This window comes from Ahaetulla prasina, chromosome 1, assembly GCF_028640845.1.
Source record: "Ahaetulla prasina isolate Xishuangbanna chromosome 1, ASM2864084v1, whole genome shotgun sequence".
In the NCBI taxonomy this organism is placed as follows: Eukaryota; Metazoa; Chordata; class Lepidosauria; order Squamata; family Colubridae; genus Ahaetulla; species Ahaetulla prasina.
The window spans coordinates 55570098-55589695 of NC_080539.1; the positions used below are offsets into that span (position 1 = coordinate 55570098).

Sequence of the window (19598 nt, forward strand, 5' to 3'; positions counted from 1 at the left end):
ATCTGAATTATTCCCCATGATATTGTTTCTTAGAAGTCTCATAAGGGCTATAGCCCCTTTTTAAGGAAAAATCAGTTCTGTCCTGAATGTCTGCTCTCCTCACAAGCAATTCTAACAGTGAATTGTCTGTGCTTTTCAACACTGAAAAAGAGTATTCCAGTTTGTCAGCACAAGTGTAGGCACATTTCTGTCTGCAAAAATCTGTGTTTGATTTCATATTTCTATTTCCATCATCACTGTTATTCACAATAAATGGGAAAAAAGACTGCAATGGCTACGTATATGTGTTATATATAAAAAAAAATATTTAAATTGCCAGTACTTTATAAGTTTAAATTCCTGGCAATAGATTTCAACGTGAAACCATGGAAAGCTGCTGCCCAAGTAAATAATACACTAGACGGACCAATAATCTGACTCAATAAATGCAGCCTTTTGAACACTTATATTTTAAAATCAAGTTCCAAGTTTCATGACTTACATAAACTTAATTTTACATCAAATACAAACTAATTGATCAAATGCGTATTCCATTTAAAATCTCAACATTCTCTACGAATTGCTTTAATCTGGTGCTGAAAGGAGAACAAAAGGAATCTTTCCGGAGGACTTCAGTCCTCAGAATTGTAGCTGATCTTTACTTCTAGAGCAGGGGTGTCAAACTCAAGGCCCGCGGGCCAGATCCAGCCCATAGGGTGCTTAGATCTGGCCCGCGGAGCTACCCTGGAAACAGAAAAAGACCAGCCTGAAGTGCATCTGCCAGTGAAAATGGAGTGCACAGCCCTCCCGAGCTCTGTTTTCACTGGCAGAGAATTGCAGGAGATCCTTGCAGGCGAAAACAGAGATTGGGAGCCCATTTTTGCTAGCAGAGTGCCACCACAGGCACCCCTGACACAAGTGACATCGAGCTGGCCACACCCACCATGGCCACGCCCACTATGGCCCCCAAGATCAAATACAACTGTGATGCTGCCCTCCATGAAATCGAGTTTGACATCCCTGTTCCAGTGTATAAACCAGAATTTTTAAATCATTGTTGCTGAATAAGCCATAGTAGCATAGTTTACACATCATGCTAAGACACAATGGGTCAATTCATGCATCATTTTATTTACTGATTTAATTTATATAGCTAATTGTGCCAAGTTAAAACCAATAAAAACCCAGTACTGGGTGAAGCTGATCTATATTCCTTCCAAAAATTGAGTTTTTCACAGCCACTCCACATTGCATCCTTTAAAAGTAATACCTAACACAATGTAACATATCATGCTTTATTTATTTCATATATTAGATAGCATCAAATCACCTTCTACAAAATCTTTAGCATAAACTCTGAAATATTTCTTATAAAAAATCTATTAAGTTAATGGTGCTTTCACTCTTGATTATCTGACAAGCCCCCTTTTTCCATTCTTATTTACCCTCAAAAAAGCAGCAGGTTTCAGAACAACCCCTCTCTGAAAAACAGCCCAACAGGAAAAAAAATTACATGGCTCTTGTCAGAGACGAGAATTTAATTAGATGTAATTCAAATCCTAATGAGGTTAATTGCAGCATGCCAGCATCAACAATTAACTCAGAGCTGCCAGCCTTGTGCATCCAGCAGTTGCAATGCTTACAATTAACTGCACACTGCTTTCAGGTCCTCTGACAAAACCCAGGAAAGATCAAACACTTTTCTCCAATAATTACGCAGGGTCAGCAAAGTCAAAAAAGTCTGGTAAATTAAAAACAAGAAAGAGAAAAAGGTGAAAAAGAAATGGCCAGGTTGGCAACCTGAGATAAAAATGCCAGCAACATAATAGCAATTTTCCTTCCTTCCTTCCTTCCTTCCTTCCTTCCTTCCTTCCTTCCTTCCTTCCTTGCCTGCCTATCTTGCATGGGTACAAGTTTCTACTTTCACCTGTAAACTTCCTCCCTAAACACATATTTTTGTCTTTGAAGCTCAAGATCACTGTTTCCCGGCCATCCACATTTTGGTCTCACCTGGACCCCCACAACTAGAAAAACTAGGCCTGATGTTGGTTCTGCAATCTCTTTCTCAGCCTGGCCCTATGCCTTTGACAGCTGGCAGTCATCAGTCCATGAAACCTAAGTATCTCACTACTAACCCCCTGGCAGTTCTATCAACAGTGTTATCAATATCAGAGTAATAGCCAAGCCTGATATTCTTCTTCTCCTCCACCTGAGGTTCATTAAATGCACAGCTGGGCCCTGGACCACAATCCGGACAAGTCAAAACTTGGAAAACTGAAATTAAAATTGAACAGCAATCAGTAGACGGTAGCAAATCAGAACTAAAGCTTAAAACAAATAACAATTCCAGCGCAATATGTCAGAGAAGACCCTGATGCAAAATAATACACTTCTTATCCCAAAGGAACCATCTGTAGAATCTAAAATGCTATTTGCTAAGAATCTGTAGGTAGTCCTTTATGCTTCACGGAAAAGATGTAGTTTTCCCCTTCACCAGACAAAGGGTTGGTTCAACAGTTCTTACGATGGATGGATTGTTTTTACTTGAAAATAAAAGTTATGGGTGAAGAGATCGTGCTTAGGACTGTGTGGTATTAGTACAACCCATCATTCTCCTGCTTCACAACCCCTTCCCCAGTTTTATGCTTCCACAGGGGAACCTTCCATTCATACTTGATAGGTATTCAGAAGGCTTGTATTTCACCATGGACATTCAGGACTTTGAGAAGATGAGAAAAAATGTGCAGCTTCAGTCCTTCCAGCTATAGCTTTTTTAGTTCAAGATTTGAGGTGCATGTTTTTTGACTTGAGACCAGCTTTCTTACACCTCCATTCTGAAGCAGGGAGAAAATCCACATTCTTCCCATTTCAGCCTTATAAATGCAAGTAGAAGCCTTATAAATGACTTGCCTTCCCAGTTTATTTTTCCAGTGGAAAACTCTGGGAGCCTTATCAAAACATTTCTATGTATGTAAGTAGACCAGAGGTGGGTTTCAGCAGGTTCTGACCAGTTTTGGAGAACCGGTAGCAGAAATTTTGAATAGTTTGAAGAACAGGTAGTAAAAATTCTGACTGGCCCCAATCTATTCTCTGCCTCCCAAGTTCCAGATGATCAGGAGGAAATGGAGATTTTGTAGTAACCTTCCCCTGGAGTGGGGAGGTAATGGAGATTTTATGTCCACCAAGCCACACCACGCCCACTAAGTCACACCCACAGAACCAGTAGTAAAAAATTTTGAAACCCACCACTGACGTAGACATGAGGTTTCTGCAAAAGCAAGATTAGCAGTAGGATTACAAATGCAAAGAAAAACCTAGCTCTTTAGAGAAGGCCTGAGCGAGCAAAGGTAGAAAGAAAGAGACAATAACAAACAGTTATAGTAGCTATAGGTACTATACAGATTGCGACACATCCTCCTGGAGAACACATATCTATGTGATTGCTAAATCAACACTAACCTGATGTTACATAATCAATCATGTTAATAAGTATGTATAATGAATAGGTTCAGGGGTCTCCACATGGTATATTGTATGAATCCAGAAATGTTTTATAAAGACCGCGCTTGGAATACTGCATCCAGTTTCGGTTTCCCCAATGTAAAAAAGATGTTGAGACTCTAGAAAGAGTGCAGAGAAGAGCAGCAAAGATGATTAGGAGTCTGGAGGCTAAAACATACAAAGAACAGTTGCAGGAATTGGGTACGTCTAGTTTAATGAAACAAAAGACTAAAGGTGACGTGATAGCAGTGTTCCAATATCTCAGGGGTTGCCACAAAGAAGAGGGAGTCAATCTATTCTCCAAAGCACCTGAAGGCAGGACAAGAAGCAATGGATAGAAAGTAATCAAGGAAAGAAACAACCTAGAACTAAGGAGAACTTTCCTGACAGTTAGAACAATTAATCATTGGAAACTTGCCTCCAGAAGTTCCAACACTAGAAGATTTTAAGAAAAGATTGGACAACCATTTGTCTGAAATGTTATAGGGTTTCCTGCCTGAACAGGGGTTTGGACTAGAAGACCTCCAAGGTCCCTTCCAACTCTGTTGTTCTGTTAAACCATGATTGATGTCTTGGAGTGTTGTATTAATTCAGTAAGTGTTTTATTAAATAAATCATAATTAAACAGATATGGCTGAGCACAATGAATAAATCCATTAATAATTTCATTAACATTAGCCATGGTTATTTACTCTACTATGCTGCACATGTCATTTTGTTCAGCAGAATTTATTATCACATAAGAAAGCACAGGATTGTACCTTAGCCTGAAGTCACAATCATTCATTCACCCATCAGTCCTGCTCACTCACTGCAACTGCATAGTCTTATGGACTGACAAAATATAATTAAGATTTTCCCAAAGTTAATGCTGCTTTAATTTTCTTCTTTCTGCTTCTTGTCCCCTTATAGAGATACTGAATGGGTCCTTCATGAGTCTGACTAGGCTTAAATTTTGTCATTCACTATTATTTGCCCCATTTCTTCAGATTAAGCATACTTTTTAAATGCCGTGCTATTCTGTTTTCATCCAGCACATGCATGCCTGTATAACTCTACTGCTAGTCTGTGATGATTACACATAAGGTGGATGCACTACATTTTTATTACATTACAGAACTGGGCAAATGAAGGCAGAGGAATTGGGTTCTTTATCCCTGAAAAAGTGTGCGAATGAGTTTTGTATTACCTGATTGTTGTTCCCAAAAAATTCCTTGGTTCAGCAACAAAAGAAAAGCAGAATAAAATATTTTCAAATAGCAACATTTATTTTTCATTCCTCTCTTTGCTTTATCCTTGTTTTACTTGGCTGTAAACCACCCTGAGTCTCTTGGGAGATAGGGCGGTATAAAAATATGATTAAATAAATAAATAAATAAATAAATAAATCCTGTATATAGGGATGGAAAGTATGAAATATCTTATCCCTCTAACTTTTTGGAACCCTGGGAGAGGAGGTACCATCCATATCGCAGATGACACAACAGTGATCGGTGACATTCGAGACAATGATGAATCCGCAAACAGACGGGAGGTTGAACGACTAGCCTTGTGGTGCGACCGGAACAATCTGGAACTGAACACACTCAAAACCATAGAAATGGTGATAGACTTTAAGAGAAATCCTTCAGTACTTCTACCTCTCACAATACTAGACAACACAGTATCAACAGTAGAAACCTCCAAATTTCTAGATTCTACCATATCACAAGATCTAAAATGGACAGCTAACATCAAAAAAGTCATCAAAAAAGGACAACAAAGAATGTTCTTTCTGCGCCAACTCAAAAAGCTCAAACTGCCCAAGTAGCTGCTGATCCAGTTCTACAGAGGAATTATTGAGTCTGTCATCTGCACCCCTATAACTGTCTGGTTTGGTTCTGCAACCCAACAAGACAGACATAGACTTCAGAGGATAATTAGAACTGCAGAAAAAATAATTGCTACCAACCTGCCTTCCATTGAGGACCTGTATACTGCATGAATCAAAAAGAGGACTGAGAAAATATTTACAGATCCCTCACATCCTGGACATAAACTGTTTCAACTCCTACCCTCAAAACGATGCAACAGAGCACTGAACACCAGAACAACTAGACATAAGAACAGTTTTTTCCCGAAGGCCATCACTCTGCTAAACAAATAATTCCCTCAACACTGTCAAACTAGTTACTAAATCTGCACTACTATTAATCTTCTCATCGTTCCCATCACCCATCTCCTTTCACTTATGACTGTAACTTTGTTGCTTGTATCCTTACAATTTATACTGATATTGATTGTTTCCTGATTGCTTATTTGTAGCCTATGACTATCATTAAATGTTGTATCATTAAGTGTTAAATTTGTACCCTATGACTATCATTAAGTGTTGTATGTGTTCTACCTTGATGAAGGTATCTTTTCTTTTATGTACACTGAGAGCATATGCACCAAGACAAATTCCGTGTGTGTCTAATCACAGTTGGCCAATAAAGAATTCTCTTCTCTTCTCTTCTCTTCTATTCTCTTCTCTTCTCTTCTCTTCTCTTCTCTTCTCTTCTATCTCTGGGGGAATAGGCAGGGACCATTATAGAGAAGGCAATCTTCCTTGGTGCCATAAAATGACAACATTTAATAAAAAGGACTCAAAGCACATTTACTTTTCTGAATGTATTGGGCAGCCAGAAATGATTGGACCTAGGCAGTTTCTCAGGTATCCAGCCCTATGCCATGAAGAGCTTTAAAGATAATGACCAGCATTTTAATTCACTGCACATACAAAAACCAATTGGCAACCAGTGCAGCTCATGTAACAGAGGTGACATATGGACATACAAGATGAACCTGTACAAAAATCTTCCTGGCCAAAGCTGCCACCTGTTCTCCCAGCTGAAGCTGCAAAGGAATCTCAAAGTGCATACCAGTCTTAAATGGAGAAGAGTTACTCAAATCCAAGATCAACAATGAAAACAACCCTGATTGGGGGATGGGGGTGGGATACAATCACTAAGTCTTATCAGGACTGAGCCAATATCTGTTCTGCTGCATCCAGAACCAAACAACCACTGAGGTAAGAAGCAAACCACTGCAACACAGTGCCTCCTACTCCCAACCACTGCAGCTGGTCCAGAAGGATATAACATAACATAATAACAGAGTTGGAAGGGACCTTGGAGGTCTTCTAGTCCAACCCCCTGCCCAGGCAGGAAACCCTACACCATTTCAGACAAATGGTTATCCAACATTTTCTTAAAAATTTCCAGTGTTGGAGCATTCACAACTTCTGGAGGCAAGTTGTTCCACTTGTTGATTGTTCTAACTGTCAGGAAATTTCTCCTTAGTTCTAAGTTGCTTCTCTCCTTGATTAGTTTCCATCCATTGCTTCTTGTTCTACCCTCAGGTGCTTTGGAGAATAGCTTGACTCCCTCTTCTTTGTGGTAGCCTCTGAGATATTGGAACACTGCTATCATGTCTCCCCTAGTCCTTCTTTTCATTAAACTAGACATACCGAGTTCCTGCAACCGTTCTTCATATGTTTTAGTCTCCAGTCCCCTAATCATCTTTGTTGCTCTTCTCTGCACTCTTTCTAGAGTCTCAATATCTTTTTTACATCGTGGCGACCAAAGCTGAATGCAATATTCCAAGTGTGGTCTTACCAAGACATTATAAAGTGGTATTAACACTTCACGTGATCTTGATTCTATCCCTCTGTTTATGCAGGCCAGAACTGTGTTGGTTTTTTTGGCAGCTGCTGCACACTGCTGGCTCATATCTAAATGGTTGTCCACGAGGACTCCAAGATCCCTCTCACAGTTACTACTATTGAGCAAGGTACTACATATATGGTACCTGTGCATTTTTTTTTTGCCTAAATGTAGAACCTTACTTTTTTCACTGTTGAATTTCATTTTGTTAGATAGCGCCCAATGTTCAAATCTGTCAAGATCCTTCTGTATCTTTAGCCTATCTTCTGGAGTGTTGGCTGTTCCTGCCAGCTTGGTGTCATCTGCAAATTTGATGAGTTCCCCATCTATCCCCTTGTCCAAGTCATTGATGAAGATGTTGAAGACTGAAGATGTTTACTGGGCCTAAAACAGAGCCTTCGGGTACTCCACTGCATACTTCCCTCCATGTGGATGTAGTTCCATTGAGGACTACACGTTGAGTGCAGTTGGTCAGCCAGTTACGAATCCATCTGGTGGTGGTGCTGTCTAACCCACATTTTTCTACTTTATCTAGTAGTAGGTTATGGTCTACTTTATCAAATGCTTTACTGAGGTCCAAGTAAATTATATCCACAGCATTCTAATTTTATCATTTTGTCATAGAATGCAATGATATCATGGTCAATGATATTGAAAGCCACTAAAAAAACATGGAGCCCCAAGATAGATACTCCACCCCCATCCTGGCTCTGGTAAAGTTCATCTACAAGTACAACCAATGCTGTCTCCATATTACATGTGTGTGTGTGTCTGTGTGTATGTGTGTATGTATGTATGAATTCAATATGCAGATATTATAAACCTCTTATTTTCTATTATTTTTATGACAAGCTTGATTATTTTTTGCAGAGCTCTGTGATAATTAACTGCTAACAAATAACAAAATTAAAGTTGAAAAGTTAGTAATTTTTGGCTGTTGCATTCTTTCTCACTTCTAAACTGTAATATTTGACAAAAAAATGTATTTTCCTGTTGGTCTCCCATTTTTACTTTGGTTGTGAAAATGTTAAGATAAATATGAGGTGAAACACATAAGTAATTGGGAAAGTAAGATAAACCATATAGACCTCAGTTATTCTGAATAAATATAAAAATGCAATCTGCTTACTTTTTGGCTTGAATGGAAGGCCCACTGTATTCAATAATATCAAAGAAGTGTGTATTTGAGTACAGCCTCTCATTTCTCCAGTTTCAATGGAATATCTGCAAAGTATCGAGTGGACTAAGGGGTTTTTCTGTAACTGAAGTAAGAAAAGACTTTAGTTACAGAAAAATCTCCAGTTCACTCAATATCTGTTTATTTAGTTAAGAGATATAGAAAGTGAACATCACCAAAAAATGCATCATTCTAAGAAATCACAGCCTTCTAAGATGGTATACATTGCATACAATCAATGGTAGCAGTACTACACAACACACCTGATTTAGCCAAATATACCAACATTAAAATATTAAAATTTTCTGAATCAGAAGAATACTCATGGTATCACCACTCTTAAGTGTCATAGTAGAGACTGTAATGTAGAGTCTAAAAACTATAGCACCCACACATATACAACAAAAATATTGATCTGGTATGTAGATGAAACAACTAGAAAAGACATATGAAACAATTGACAACATCTTCAATGGAATAAAATTTACAAGGGAAGAGATGAACAGCAATACACTAACCTTCCTGGATATCTTCATCAGCAGTGGTGGGCTACAACTGGTTTAACAACCAATTCTGTGAGCGCACACTTTGCACACACGCGCCTAACATGCTAGGATGCAGTGTTCAAAATACCGCAATTTGAAGCTCAGCTAATTACCTTCTAAGGCAGCTGTGGTAAGTAGAACAGTGGAGGCATGGAAATCAGCTGTGCAGCGCAAATCAGATGAGCCAGAAAGAAGGAAATATAGGACAGGATATGACAGGGGTGGGTGGGCAAAGCCAGCTGATCGTCAGAACTACCAGTTCACCTGAACCGGTCTGAACCAGCATCAGCCCACCACTGGAAACAATGGTTATGCAAGTCTATGAAAAACAACCCACACAACCAAGTGGTCCACTATGAAAGTAACAATCCAACTTCTTACAAGAGGCAATCTGTAAGAATATTATTCAGATGCTCACTGCAGCGTATGCGGCCACAGAATCATTGCCTATTGGTTTCTCCTTAGCCAGCGGGAGAAATGAGCGGCCGTCATTGGCCAATAGTTGATTGCTGCTATATAAATAGCAGCTCTGAGAGAAGTTGGTTTGTTCGGTAATATTGCCTTTTTTTTACTTGCCGTTTGTTTTTGTTTTTTTGTCAGTGAGTTGTTAATAAAGAATTATTGCTTACCGTCAAGCTCTATTCCTTTCTTCATTTTTTGAATGAAGCACTCACTACCCAGAGTCCCTCTCTGAGGGAGATGGGCAGTAAAGAAGTATGAAATATAAATAAATAAATCGCACTGCAGCACCCAGGTCACCTATCCAACTTCTTCCAACAAAAATGGATACCCATGCAATTTTATCAAAAAGTGCTGTCCGTTCAACCCACTATAGCACAATCAACCAATCCTATGAAAAGGATAATAGCTCCATACATCAAAAATGTCTCAGAAACAACCGACAGCCTATTACAGCCCCACAACATCACCATAGCACACAAAACTGAAGCCATCCAAAATACCTTTAGTAAACCAAAAGACCAAATTTCTAAAGGGAAAAAAAAAGAATCCTTTACAAAATAAAGTATACAGCAGCCACTATGTAGGACAGACAGGCAGAAAATCAGCAGAGCACATCCATGAACACCAACTAGCAGTCAGAAGACATAATGAAAGCTCCTTAATTTCATAACACATGCACAGATTAAACCGTAATTTCAGTTGGGAAATTGTGAGCATCCTAGGCCAAGCTAAATCCAAATTGGGTTTGGCGAATTCCTAGAAGCTTGGCATTCAGATAAATCAATCCTCAACAGACACAGAGAGATAAGCTATATTTATTTGCCATTCAAAAAAGACAACAAAAAAAACTAACAAGGAAACAAAAAGACCAGAACATATTATCTCTAGCAGCAACAGCCAGATAAGCAGGAATTAACAATAGACCAAATAATCAATCAGAAAACAATACCCTAATCAAGAGATTGATTAGGGTATTGTTTTCTGATTGAAGAGAGAGAAAAAACCACATCCTTATCAACACAGGCAGTGCAAGGGGTGGATTATCATCTGTATGCTGATGATACGCAGCTTCACATTTCCACCCCGAACCACCCCAACGAAGCCGTCGAGGTGATGGGCCGGTGTCTTGAGGCCGTGCGGGTCTGGATGGGGAGGAACAGGCTCCAGCTCAACCCTTCCAAGACTGAGTGGCTGTGGGTTCCGGCGTCCTGGTACAGTCAGCTTACGCCATCGCTGACTGGGGGGGGAATACTGACCCCCAGGGGAAGGGTGCGCAACTTAGGCATTCTCCTGGACAATCGGCTGTCCTTAGAAGAACACTTGACGGCCGTCACCAGGGGAGCATTTTATCAGGTTTACCTGATTCGCCAGTTGCGCCCCTTCCTTGATCGGGACTCCTTACGCACGGTCACTCATGCCCTCGTCACTTCCCGCCTGGACTATTGCAATGCTCTCTACATGGGGCTCCCTTTGAAGAGCACCAGGAGGCTCCAGCTAGTCCAGAATGCGGCCGCGCGGGTGATAGAGGGGGCACCACGTTGCTCCCATATAACACCCATCCTGCATGGCCTGCACTGGCTGCTGGTAGCTTTCTGGGTGCAATTCAAGGTGCTTGCACCTTAAAAGCGTTCCATGGCTTAGGACCGGGGTATTTGCGAGACCGCCTTCTGCCACCGATTGCCTCCCAACGACCTGTGCACTCCCACAGAGCGGGCCTCCTCAGGGTGCCGTCGACCAAACAATGTAGGTTGGCGGCCCCCAGGGGGAGGGCCTTCTCTGTGGCGGCACCAGCCCTATGGAACGAGCTACCTCCGGGGTTACGCCAACTCCCCGACCTCCGGGCCTTCAAATGTGAACTGAAGACTTTATTATTTCACCAAGCGGGACTAGCCTAAGAATGTATTTTAGCGAAATTTTAATGGGTTTTAATCGGTCTTTGACCATTTTAGTGATTCGGCCATTAAATATTTGCTTTTAATTGTTTTTAAATAGTGTTTATTTATTATATTTATATTATAGTGGTATGTGTCTTTTAATATTGGCTGTACACCGCCCTGAGTCCTTCGGGAGATGGTGCGGTATAGAAATGTAATTATAAATAAATAAATAAATACAAGTTACTGCATATAAAGAAGGGAGCAAAACCCACAATCACTAATACTAATGATGTTACCTAGTTGAGTAATGAAACATCTGCAAGCAAACAACCAAACTCTGGAAGGCACCAAAGACTCCATTGTATAAAAATGTATTGAACTTCAGTAAAAAAAAAAATCTAAGAAATGATAATATAGCACTACATAAACTGGTCAGTACTCTGTCAAGTTTCCTAAAACTTTCATAAAATATTGGAACTAATACAGCTTTCAGTCCAAAAACTTGTTCGGTATTAAATACAGCTTTGGTGGCATATCAGTTTCCCCTACACCTGGATGAAACTGTCTATCTAGACCCGTTCCAGTCCGGTTTCCGGCCCGGTTACAGCACTGAGACGGCTTTGGTCACGTTGGTGGATGATCTCTGGAGGGCCAGGGATAGGGGTTGTTCCTCTGCCCTGGTCCTATTAGACCTCTCAGCGGCTTTCGATACCATCGACCATGGTATCCTGCTGCGCCGGTTGGAGGGATTGGGAGTGGGAGGCACCGTTTATCGGTGGTTCTCCTCCTATCTCTCCGATCGGTCGCAGACGGTGTTGACAGGGGGGCAGAGGTCGGTCCCGAGGCGCCTCACTTGTGGGGTGCCGCAGGGGTCGATTCTCTCGCCCCTTCTGTTCAACATCTATATGAAGCCGCTGGGTGAGATCATCAGTGGCTTCGGTGTGAGGTACCAGCTGTACGCTGATGACACCCAGCTGTACTTTTCCACACCAGGCCACCCCAACGAAGGGTAGGGGTGGGGGGGGTGGCGGTTGTTATTAAAGAGAGTCTAGAGCCGAGGGAGACCACTGTACCTCAGATTGCCGGGTGTGAATCCCTCTTTGTGAGATGGGGTCATAGGTGTCAGGACCTCACTAGTGTCCGATCAGCCTCTGAACGGCTAGACTTCCAGGAACTCTCTAGGCATCTTCTCCGGCGTTTCATCCCCCTCAGCTCCTCGGAGAACCAAGGAGCCGGTTGGGATCTGCGCTGGGTCAGAGGCCGCAAAGGCACGACATGGTCTAAAGCCCCAGCCGCAGCCCGTTCCCAGGCTGCGGCTAGTTCCTCGGCCGTGCTGTGAGCCAGACCCTCAGGAAACGGCCCAAGCTCTGTCCGGAACCTCTCCGGGTCCATCAGGCGCCTGGGACGGAACCAGCGTAGTGGTTCCGTCTCCCTGCGGTGTTGAGTGGCGGTCAGAAAGCTATCGAAGTGCTGTCCCGGTGTTTGGAGGCCGTACGGGTCTGGATGGGGAGAAACAGGCTCAAGCTCAATCCCTCCAAGACAGAGTGGCTGTGGATGCCGGCATCCCAGTACAGTCAGCTGAGTCCACGGCTGACTGTTGGGGGCAAGTCATTGGCCCCGATGGAGAGGGTGCGCAACTTGGGCGTCCTCCTGGATGAACGGCTGTCTTTTGAAGATCATTTGACGGCCGTCTCCAGGAGAGCTTTTTACCAGGTTCGCCTGGTGCGCCAGTTGCACCCCTTTCTAGACCGGGATGCCTTATGCACGGTCACTCACGCCCTCGTGACGTCTCGTCTGGATTACTGCAATGCTCTCTACATGGGGCTCCCCTTGAGGGGCATCCAGAGGCTTCAGTTGGTTCAGAATGCGGCTGCGCGGGTGATAGAGGGAGCCCCTCGTGGCTCCCGTGTGACACCTATCCTGCGCAGACTGCACTGGCTACCTGTGGCCTTCCGGGTGCGCTTCAAGGTTTTGGTAACCATCTTTAAAGCGCTCCATGGCATAGGGCCGGGCTACTTACGGGACCGCCTACTGCTACCGAATACCTCTCACCGACCCGTGCGCTCTCACAGAGAGGGACTCCTCAGGGTGCCGTCAGCTAGGCAGTGCCGTCTGGCGACACCCAGGGGAAGGGCCTTCTCTGTGGGGGCTCCCACCCTCTGGAACGAACTCCCCCCAGGACTTCGTCAACTTCCGGACCTCCGAACCTTCCGTCGCGAGCTTAAAACGCATTTATTCATCTGCGCAGGACTGGATTAGATTTTAAATTTATACTGGTTTTAAATGGGTTTTATTATTTATATTGCTTTTTAATAATTCGGCCATATAGAATAAGTTTTTTAACTGTTATTTTAGTCTGTATTTATATGTGCTTTTTTACCTGCCTGTGAACCGCCCTGAGTCCCTTGGGAGATAGGGCGGTATATAAATATGATAAAATAAAATAAATAAAATAAATAAAATAAATAAATACTTGTACAGCATTATAGGACAGATATGGACCACTACAGCATTTTTACTTTCAGTGATCTAGAATTTTTCCGCAAGTTTTTTTTTATTCTGCTTCAGTACTGAAGCATCTCAAGCATTAAATTAATTTTCAATATAGTTATTTCATGATGTCTCTAGCATTATCTAATACCCCCTTTTCTCTCTTACTGAGTCATGAGCTTCATCTTTCAAAGTAGCTTACGCATATAGCCTATTACTGCATTTGCAATGAATGAGGGAAAACACTTAAATAATTTTTGATTAACATTTACTGTTTTGCACACTAGACAAAGGGAACTTGTTTTCATAGTGGAAATGCCATAATTTGTAATTTTGCATTCATCACAACTATTCCCTTCATATTCCTCCCAGCCATCAAAATGTATCCTCAACAGACAATGGATTATGTGAGTTACTCTGGCCACAGACACTAAATTCTTTGAAGTTTTTTATTCAGTTTTATGCCCAATTATAAAAAACCATCTTGAATAATATACAAAGATGTATATTATTTGTGAAGTGCCTTGATTTCTCTGGAAATGTTTTATGCGATATTATTGTATTTGCTTTTCTGCTAGATGTTTCCTGAACAAAAACATCTAACCTACTGTAATTGCACAAACAACAAAACTTCACTGGACTCCAGTGAATTATTTGAGAGTTGTGTTATTTCTCTTGTCAGTGCTGATTAAAAGACTGGAGTTGATACTGTAAGGGGTTGTCAGGCACAGAATACTGCTACAGAAAATTGAAAAGGTCAGGATAATTATGAATTAAAGCAAACACACGTAATTGTGACAGATGTGTGCCTTGCTGTTTTATATATGGCACTATTTGTTGAACAGATTATTGCAACTTCCCAGGGCACAATACAGGAACCAACAACCCAGAATTTCTACTGCTACCACAATCTGTTTTAACAGAACAATTTGGGCATTTGTATTTAATATTAGTTTAATGAAAAATTCTCCATTCTGGGCACATATTTCCACCACCACTATCATTTCAAATAAGATAATATACTAGTGCACTAAACTTTTGCACTTACAGATTTCTTTAACAATATTTAAGGAGATTTACTGTAAATTAATGCCAGTAAATTAAGACTGTCCCAATACATTTAGAACTCACTCCAATTAAAATATTTGATACCTACAAAAGCCTCTGTATCCTTGTCAGTATAAACTCAATTAACAAATTCACTGTTCTTTCAGGAAACCCCTTACAGTATGTGCCTGAGGAGGCTGCTTCATGGTATATAATGAGCCTTCAGTGCCATCATGGGCATGATTAATTCTAACATCTATCCGCCAGACCTTTTTAAAGCCATATTTACTGCTATTTCAGCAGGAAATAAATGCTGATGGAAAGTGGTTACTAGAATTAATTCTGCAATATTCCAAAGTCAACTTACCCTTGTTCCAATCTATTCTCTCCCTATTTGCTGAATGCTTATTAGATTCACATTCTATGTAATCAGCTGTCAGCTTGCCACATGGTAGGTCACAGATGCAAAACATAAACAAATTATCTGATTTTTCCCCCTTGATCATCATCTTTATATAAAGATATAAAATTGGACCATTTTGTATTGGCCCTAGAGCTCTCCAATACCATGGCCAGCCATAGGGACTCATGCCTATTTGACTGGCCCACCCCAGGAAGCTGCAATGCAGTTTCAGAGGAAGCTTGAGTTTTTTCCCTGAAACTTAATACCTTATGCCACCAGACTTGAAATCCTGGGTTTAGAAAATTTAGAATTACGGCGCCTTCGGTATGACCTGAGCATAGTTCATAAAATCATCTGCTACAATGTCCTACCTGTCAATGACTACTTCAGCTTCAACCACAACAATACGCGAACACACAATAGATAGAAACTTAAAATGAACTGCTCCAAACTTGATTGCAGAAAATATGACTTCAGTAACAGAGTTGTTAATGCCTGGAATGCACTACCAGACTCTGTGGTTTCATCCCAAAACCCCCAAAACTTTAACCTTGGACTGTCTGCTGTTGACCTCTCCCCATGCCTAAGGGGGCGTGCATAAGAGCACCAGCGTGCCTACCGTCCCTGTCCTAATGTTCCCTTTAATTGTATTCAATTTATGTATTCAATTAATGCTTATACTTATATATATTATCTAATATGTACTCGAATAAATAAATAAATAAATAAATAAATAAATAAATAAATAAATAAATAAATAAAAAACTGCTACACGGCTCAGTCTTGTCACAGCTTGGAATGAACAGGTGACAAAGCAGGTAACTGAGGCCCTGGAATGAATTGTTCATTACTCTCCTCTTGGTTGCAAAAGATGGTGCATTCATCATGCAGCCAAGTAAAATATTGATGTTTAATGTCTCCTTGTTTATTATAAAAATGAATTGGGGGGAAAAATCTGATTTATCACGGAGAGCTGATAGTCAAAAATGATCCCTTCAGTTTGTGGAAGTGAATAAGATCCTGGGGGAAGGGGAAGGGAAAAATTAAATATTTTCTATAACTCCAATGTCTTGTTATTCCAGGGATTCCCCCAGCAGACTTGGGAGAGAAGACCAGAGGGATCTGTGAAAAGGTAGCGCAGTTTACAGAAAATCATACAGTTCGAAAGACTAAATTAAAAATTAATGCGTTGATACTTACAGCCAATCATCATCATAGCAACAGCAAAGATCTTCTCTCCATCTGTCGTTGGTGCAATGTTCCCAAATCCAACACTTGTCAGACTAGTCATTGTAAAATATAATGAAGAAATATAAACAGAATCCTTGCTTGGTCCGCCTTCCCATTTTCCAGTTGTTGTGTTCAATTGATAGGGCGATCCTATGGATTCCCCTAGCTGGTAGAGCCAGCTTTCATTTCGTATTGTGTTTTTATCCTCATTGATCACTTCATAGTCCCCAATACTGTACCAAATGCAGGCCAGCCAATGGGCTGCAAGACCAAAGACACACACCAAAAGAACCAAGACAGCCGCTCCATATTCAATATAGTGATCCAATTTTCGAGCCACACGACCCAGTCGAAGCAGCCTGACTACTTTAAGGGAACTGAACAGACTACTGATGCCCTAAAGGAACAAAACAAAACAACCCATTAGTATTTAGTATTATTTTATAATGTAATATTTTTGTGAAGAATAAGTTGACTACATATTTACATAGCTTCAAAGTCCCATTACAGTTGCAAAATTAAATTTATGGAGATCAAATAAGTAATTTACCTAAAGTCAGCTTTATATTTGATACATCCTATAAGTGAGAAGGATGAAGACTTAGATCCCAAATGTCAGAAAATTAGATTGATTAGTTTATAGTAAATCTGACATGTCTTAATTTCCATGGCAATTAAATTGCTTCAGTTGTTTCAGCAGAACTGAAGAAGAATTTGGATTGGGACACAAGATGCTGAACAATTATGCAGTTATGTAGTCAACATTGTTCAACAAATCATGGATTTATCCTTGTATTAGGATCTCATATATCCCTTTTCAATTTTGAAAGCATCCTAAAATATCCTAAAATTTTTAAGTATTTATTTAATAAGAAGTTTCTTTGATCACTCTATCATAAAAAATATTCCTCAATTTCTCTTAGAAATAACTTTCAACAAAAACTATGATCTACTCTTAAAATACATTTGATTTCACTGAATCAAAATAATTTCATATACAAATTGCTAATGATACATTAGCCTTCTGCAACCTAGTATACCTGTACCCTCGAACTATTTTGCATAATAAATCTCATTATTTCTAAGCAGCACTTTCACTGTATATACAAACTGATGGTTGATGCCAGATTGAAGAAGTCTGCTTTATATCCTTATAATCAATAATTTGCACATTAAAGGAAAACAATGCTATTTGGACTAATGGAAATTACTTCCTTACCATATTTCAAAATGCAATATACTTCTGCCAAACACACAACAATCTAACAATTTCAATTAAATGATTAAAGCAAGTTTAACAAAAGGAACAACAAATTAAGTATATAAAATAGTTTCAATGATGCCAGCAATTATTTGAACAAAATTCCTTTCTGAGTTTTTTTTTTATCAGCCCCTTTTTCATTTAGATGAAATGGGATCTGGCAAACAAAAATAGAACTGACTGAGCATTTTAAAGAAATTGTCATTGTAGCTTGCTTCTTCGTTTCTTCATTAATTATTTTTAAGGAAATATATGCCAGAGTCAAAAATTCTTTAGAACAGGGGTCTCCAACCTTGGCAACTTTAAGCCTGGAGGACTTCAACTCCCAGAATTCCCCAGCCAGCTTTATTGGCTGGGGGATTCTGGGAGTTGAAGTCCTCCAGGCTTAAAGTTGCCAAGGTTGGAGACCCCTGCTTTAGAATATTTAATACATCACTCAAATATATGAATTAGAAGCACCTATATATATTTCTATACATACTTAACAAAAACGTAGATTCCCCTGTGACCTATGGGACATATTTTGCAATGGCACTATAATCTCAAACAGACAGAAACACACACACACACACACACACACACACACACACACACACAAACACTTCACACAATATATGAAAAACTAAGTTATAACAGCAATTCAATCTGAAATATCAACAAGGTCTTAACATTTTTCAAAATTTCCCTTCTGCAAATGCTTATTCTGCCTTCATCTTATTGTTAAATTCAACATAGAATGGATCTATGCTAAAATACTATCTAGGGTCCACATGGGACTCCCCTTCAAAAACATTCAGAAGCTATAGCTGGTACAGTATGTCTGCCATTCCAGGAGAAGGGGCTTGCTGTGAAATCCTGTCTGTTCAGGAATTTCAGCTCAAGAACAGATTTTTCCAGTATGGTCCCAGCCCGGTTGAACATTCTGACACCAAAGGTGAGATCTACCTCCATCCTTCTGGGCTTCCAGAAAGGTCTTAAAAGCTGGTTTTGCCAGCTGGCTTCAGACCTGATGGGGGCGTTCTTCACTGGATGTGGTTGACAGGGTAAGAAGACTTCAGCACATGCCTTCCATCCCCTTGGTTTTAGTTCTTATTTAAGTCTTCTTAATTTTAACTGTTTTTATGTCCATCTTTTTACTATTTTTAAGCCACCCAAAGTCACCTTATTGCTGAAATGGGTGACGTACATATTTAATAAATAACTAAATAAAATAACAATGGTACAGAAAAGGTACAGTCCCTAAAGTCAGCCAAAATTGTGCCAAACAACATTGGCTTAAAGCAATGCTGCATGCATTAATTGTGATACTGAAGCGAAATAGGGCTACACAAGGTTTGTGCAAATCGAGTCTTTCTTTTTCCATGCCTCAATTAGGATTCAGAGAAAAAGTAGTCATTCGAAACAGCCCAAGGAGATAATACATGCAACTGCATAAAAGCTACCGCTGACACTAAAACAAAAAACGTTTAACAGCATTTCTCAAACTGAAAAAAAAGTCAGGTCACCTCTTGCAACTGAAGAGCTACCCAGAGTAGGGCCTTCCATGTTCCACCAATCTAACCTTTCATAGTGGTAGGTCACATGGAGGTGTGAAAGTTAGTTGGTCAAAAGTAAACAACCCAATCCTGGATCAAGGCACTATTAAAAAAGGATTGGATAGAAAGTGCACTCTCACAGAAAAGATAATTGTGTCTGGCCATTTACATAGAGTGGGCAGGACAAAGAGGCAAAATAAATTGGATTTTCATTGCAGTATAAATAGAACTGGAATTCTTTCATAATGGTTTCACAGTTCTGCTGCAATAAATCTGCTTATCTCAGTCTTCATGTCCTGAGAAACTCTTGCAGTATTTTGCCTTGCCAGCTGAGAAGCCTGATAGGAAGCATCTATAAAGCAGGAAGCCTATACAAAGAAGTAATCCAATCTCCAGGTTGCCTGG

The 19598-nt window shown here is 40.3% G+C and overlaps 1 protein-coding gene across 1 annotated transcript in view; it reads right to left on the reverse strand.

The window, feature by feature from the left end:
- KCNH1 (potassium voltage-gated channel subfamily H member 1) overlaps positions 1-19598 on the reverse strand; it is a 272168-nt gene that overhangs the window by 159758 nt on the left and 92812 nt on the right. The window contains exon 7 of the mRNA XM_058165313.1: positions 16368-16794. Coding sequence (XP_058021296.1) covers positions 16368-16794 — 427 coding nt within the window. The remainder of the gene's footprint in view (positions 1-16367; positions 16795-19598) is intronic.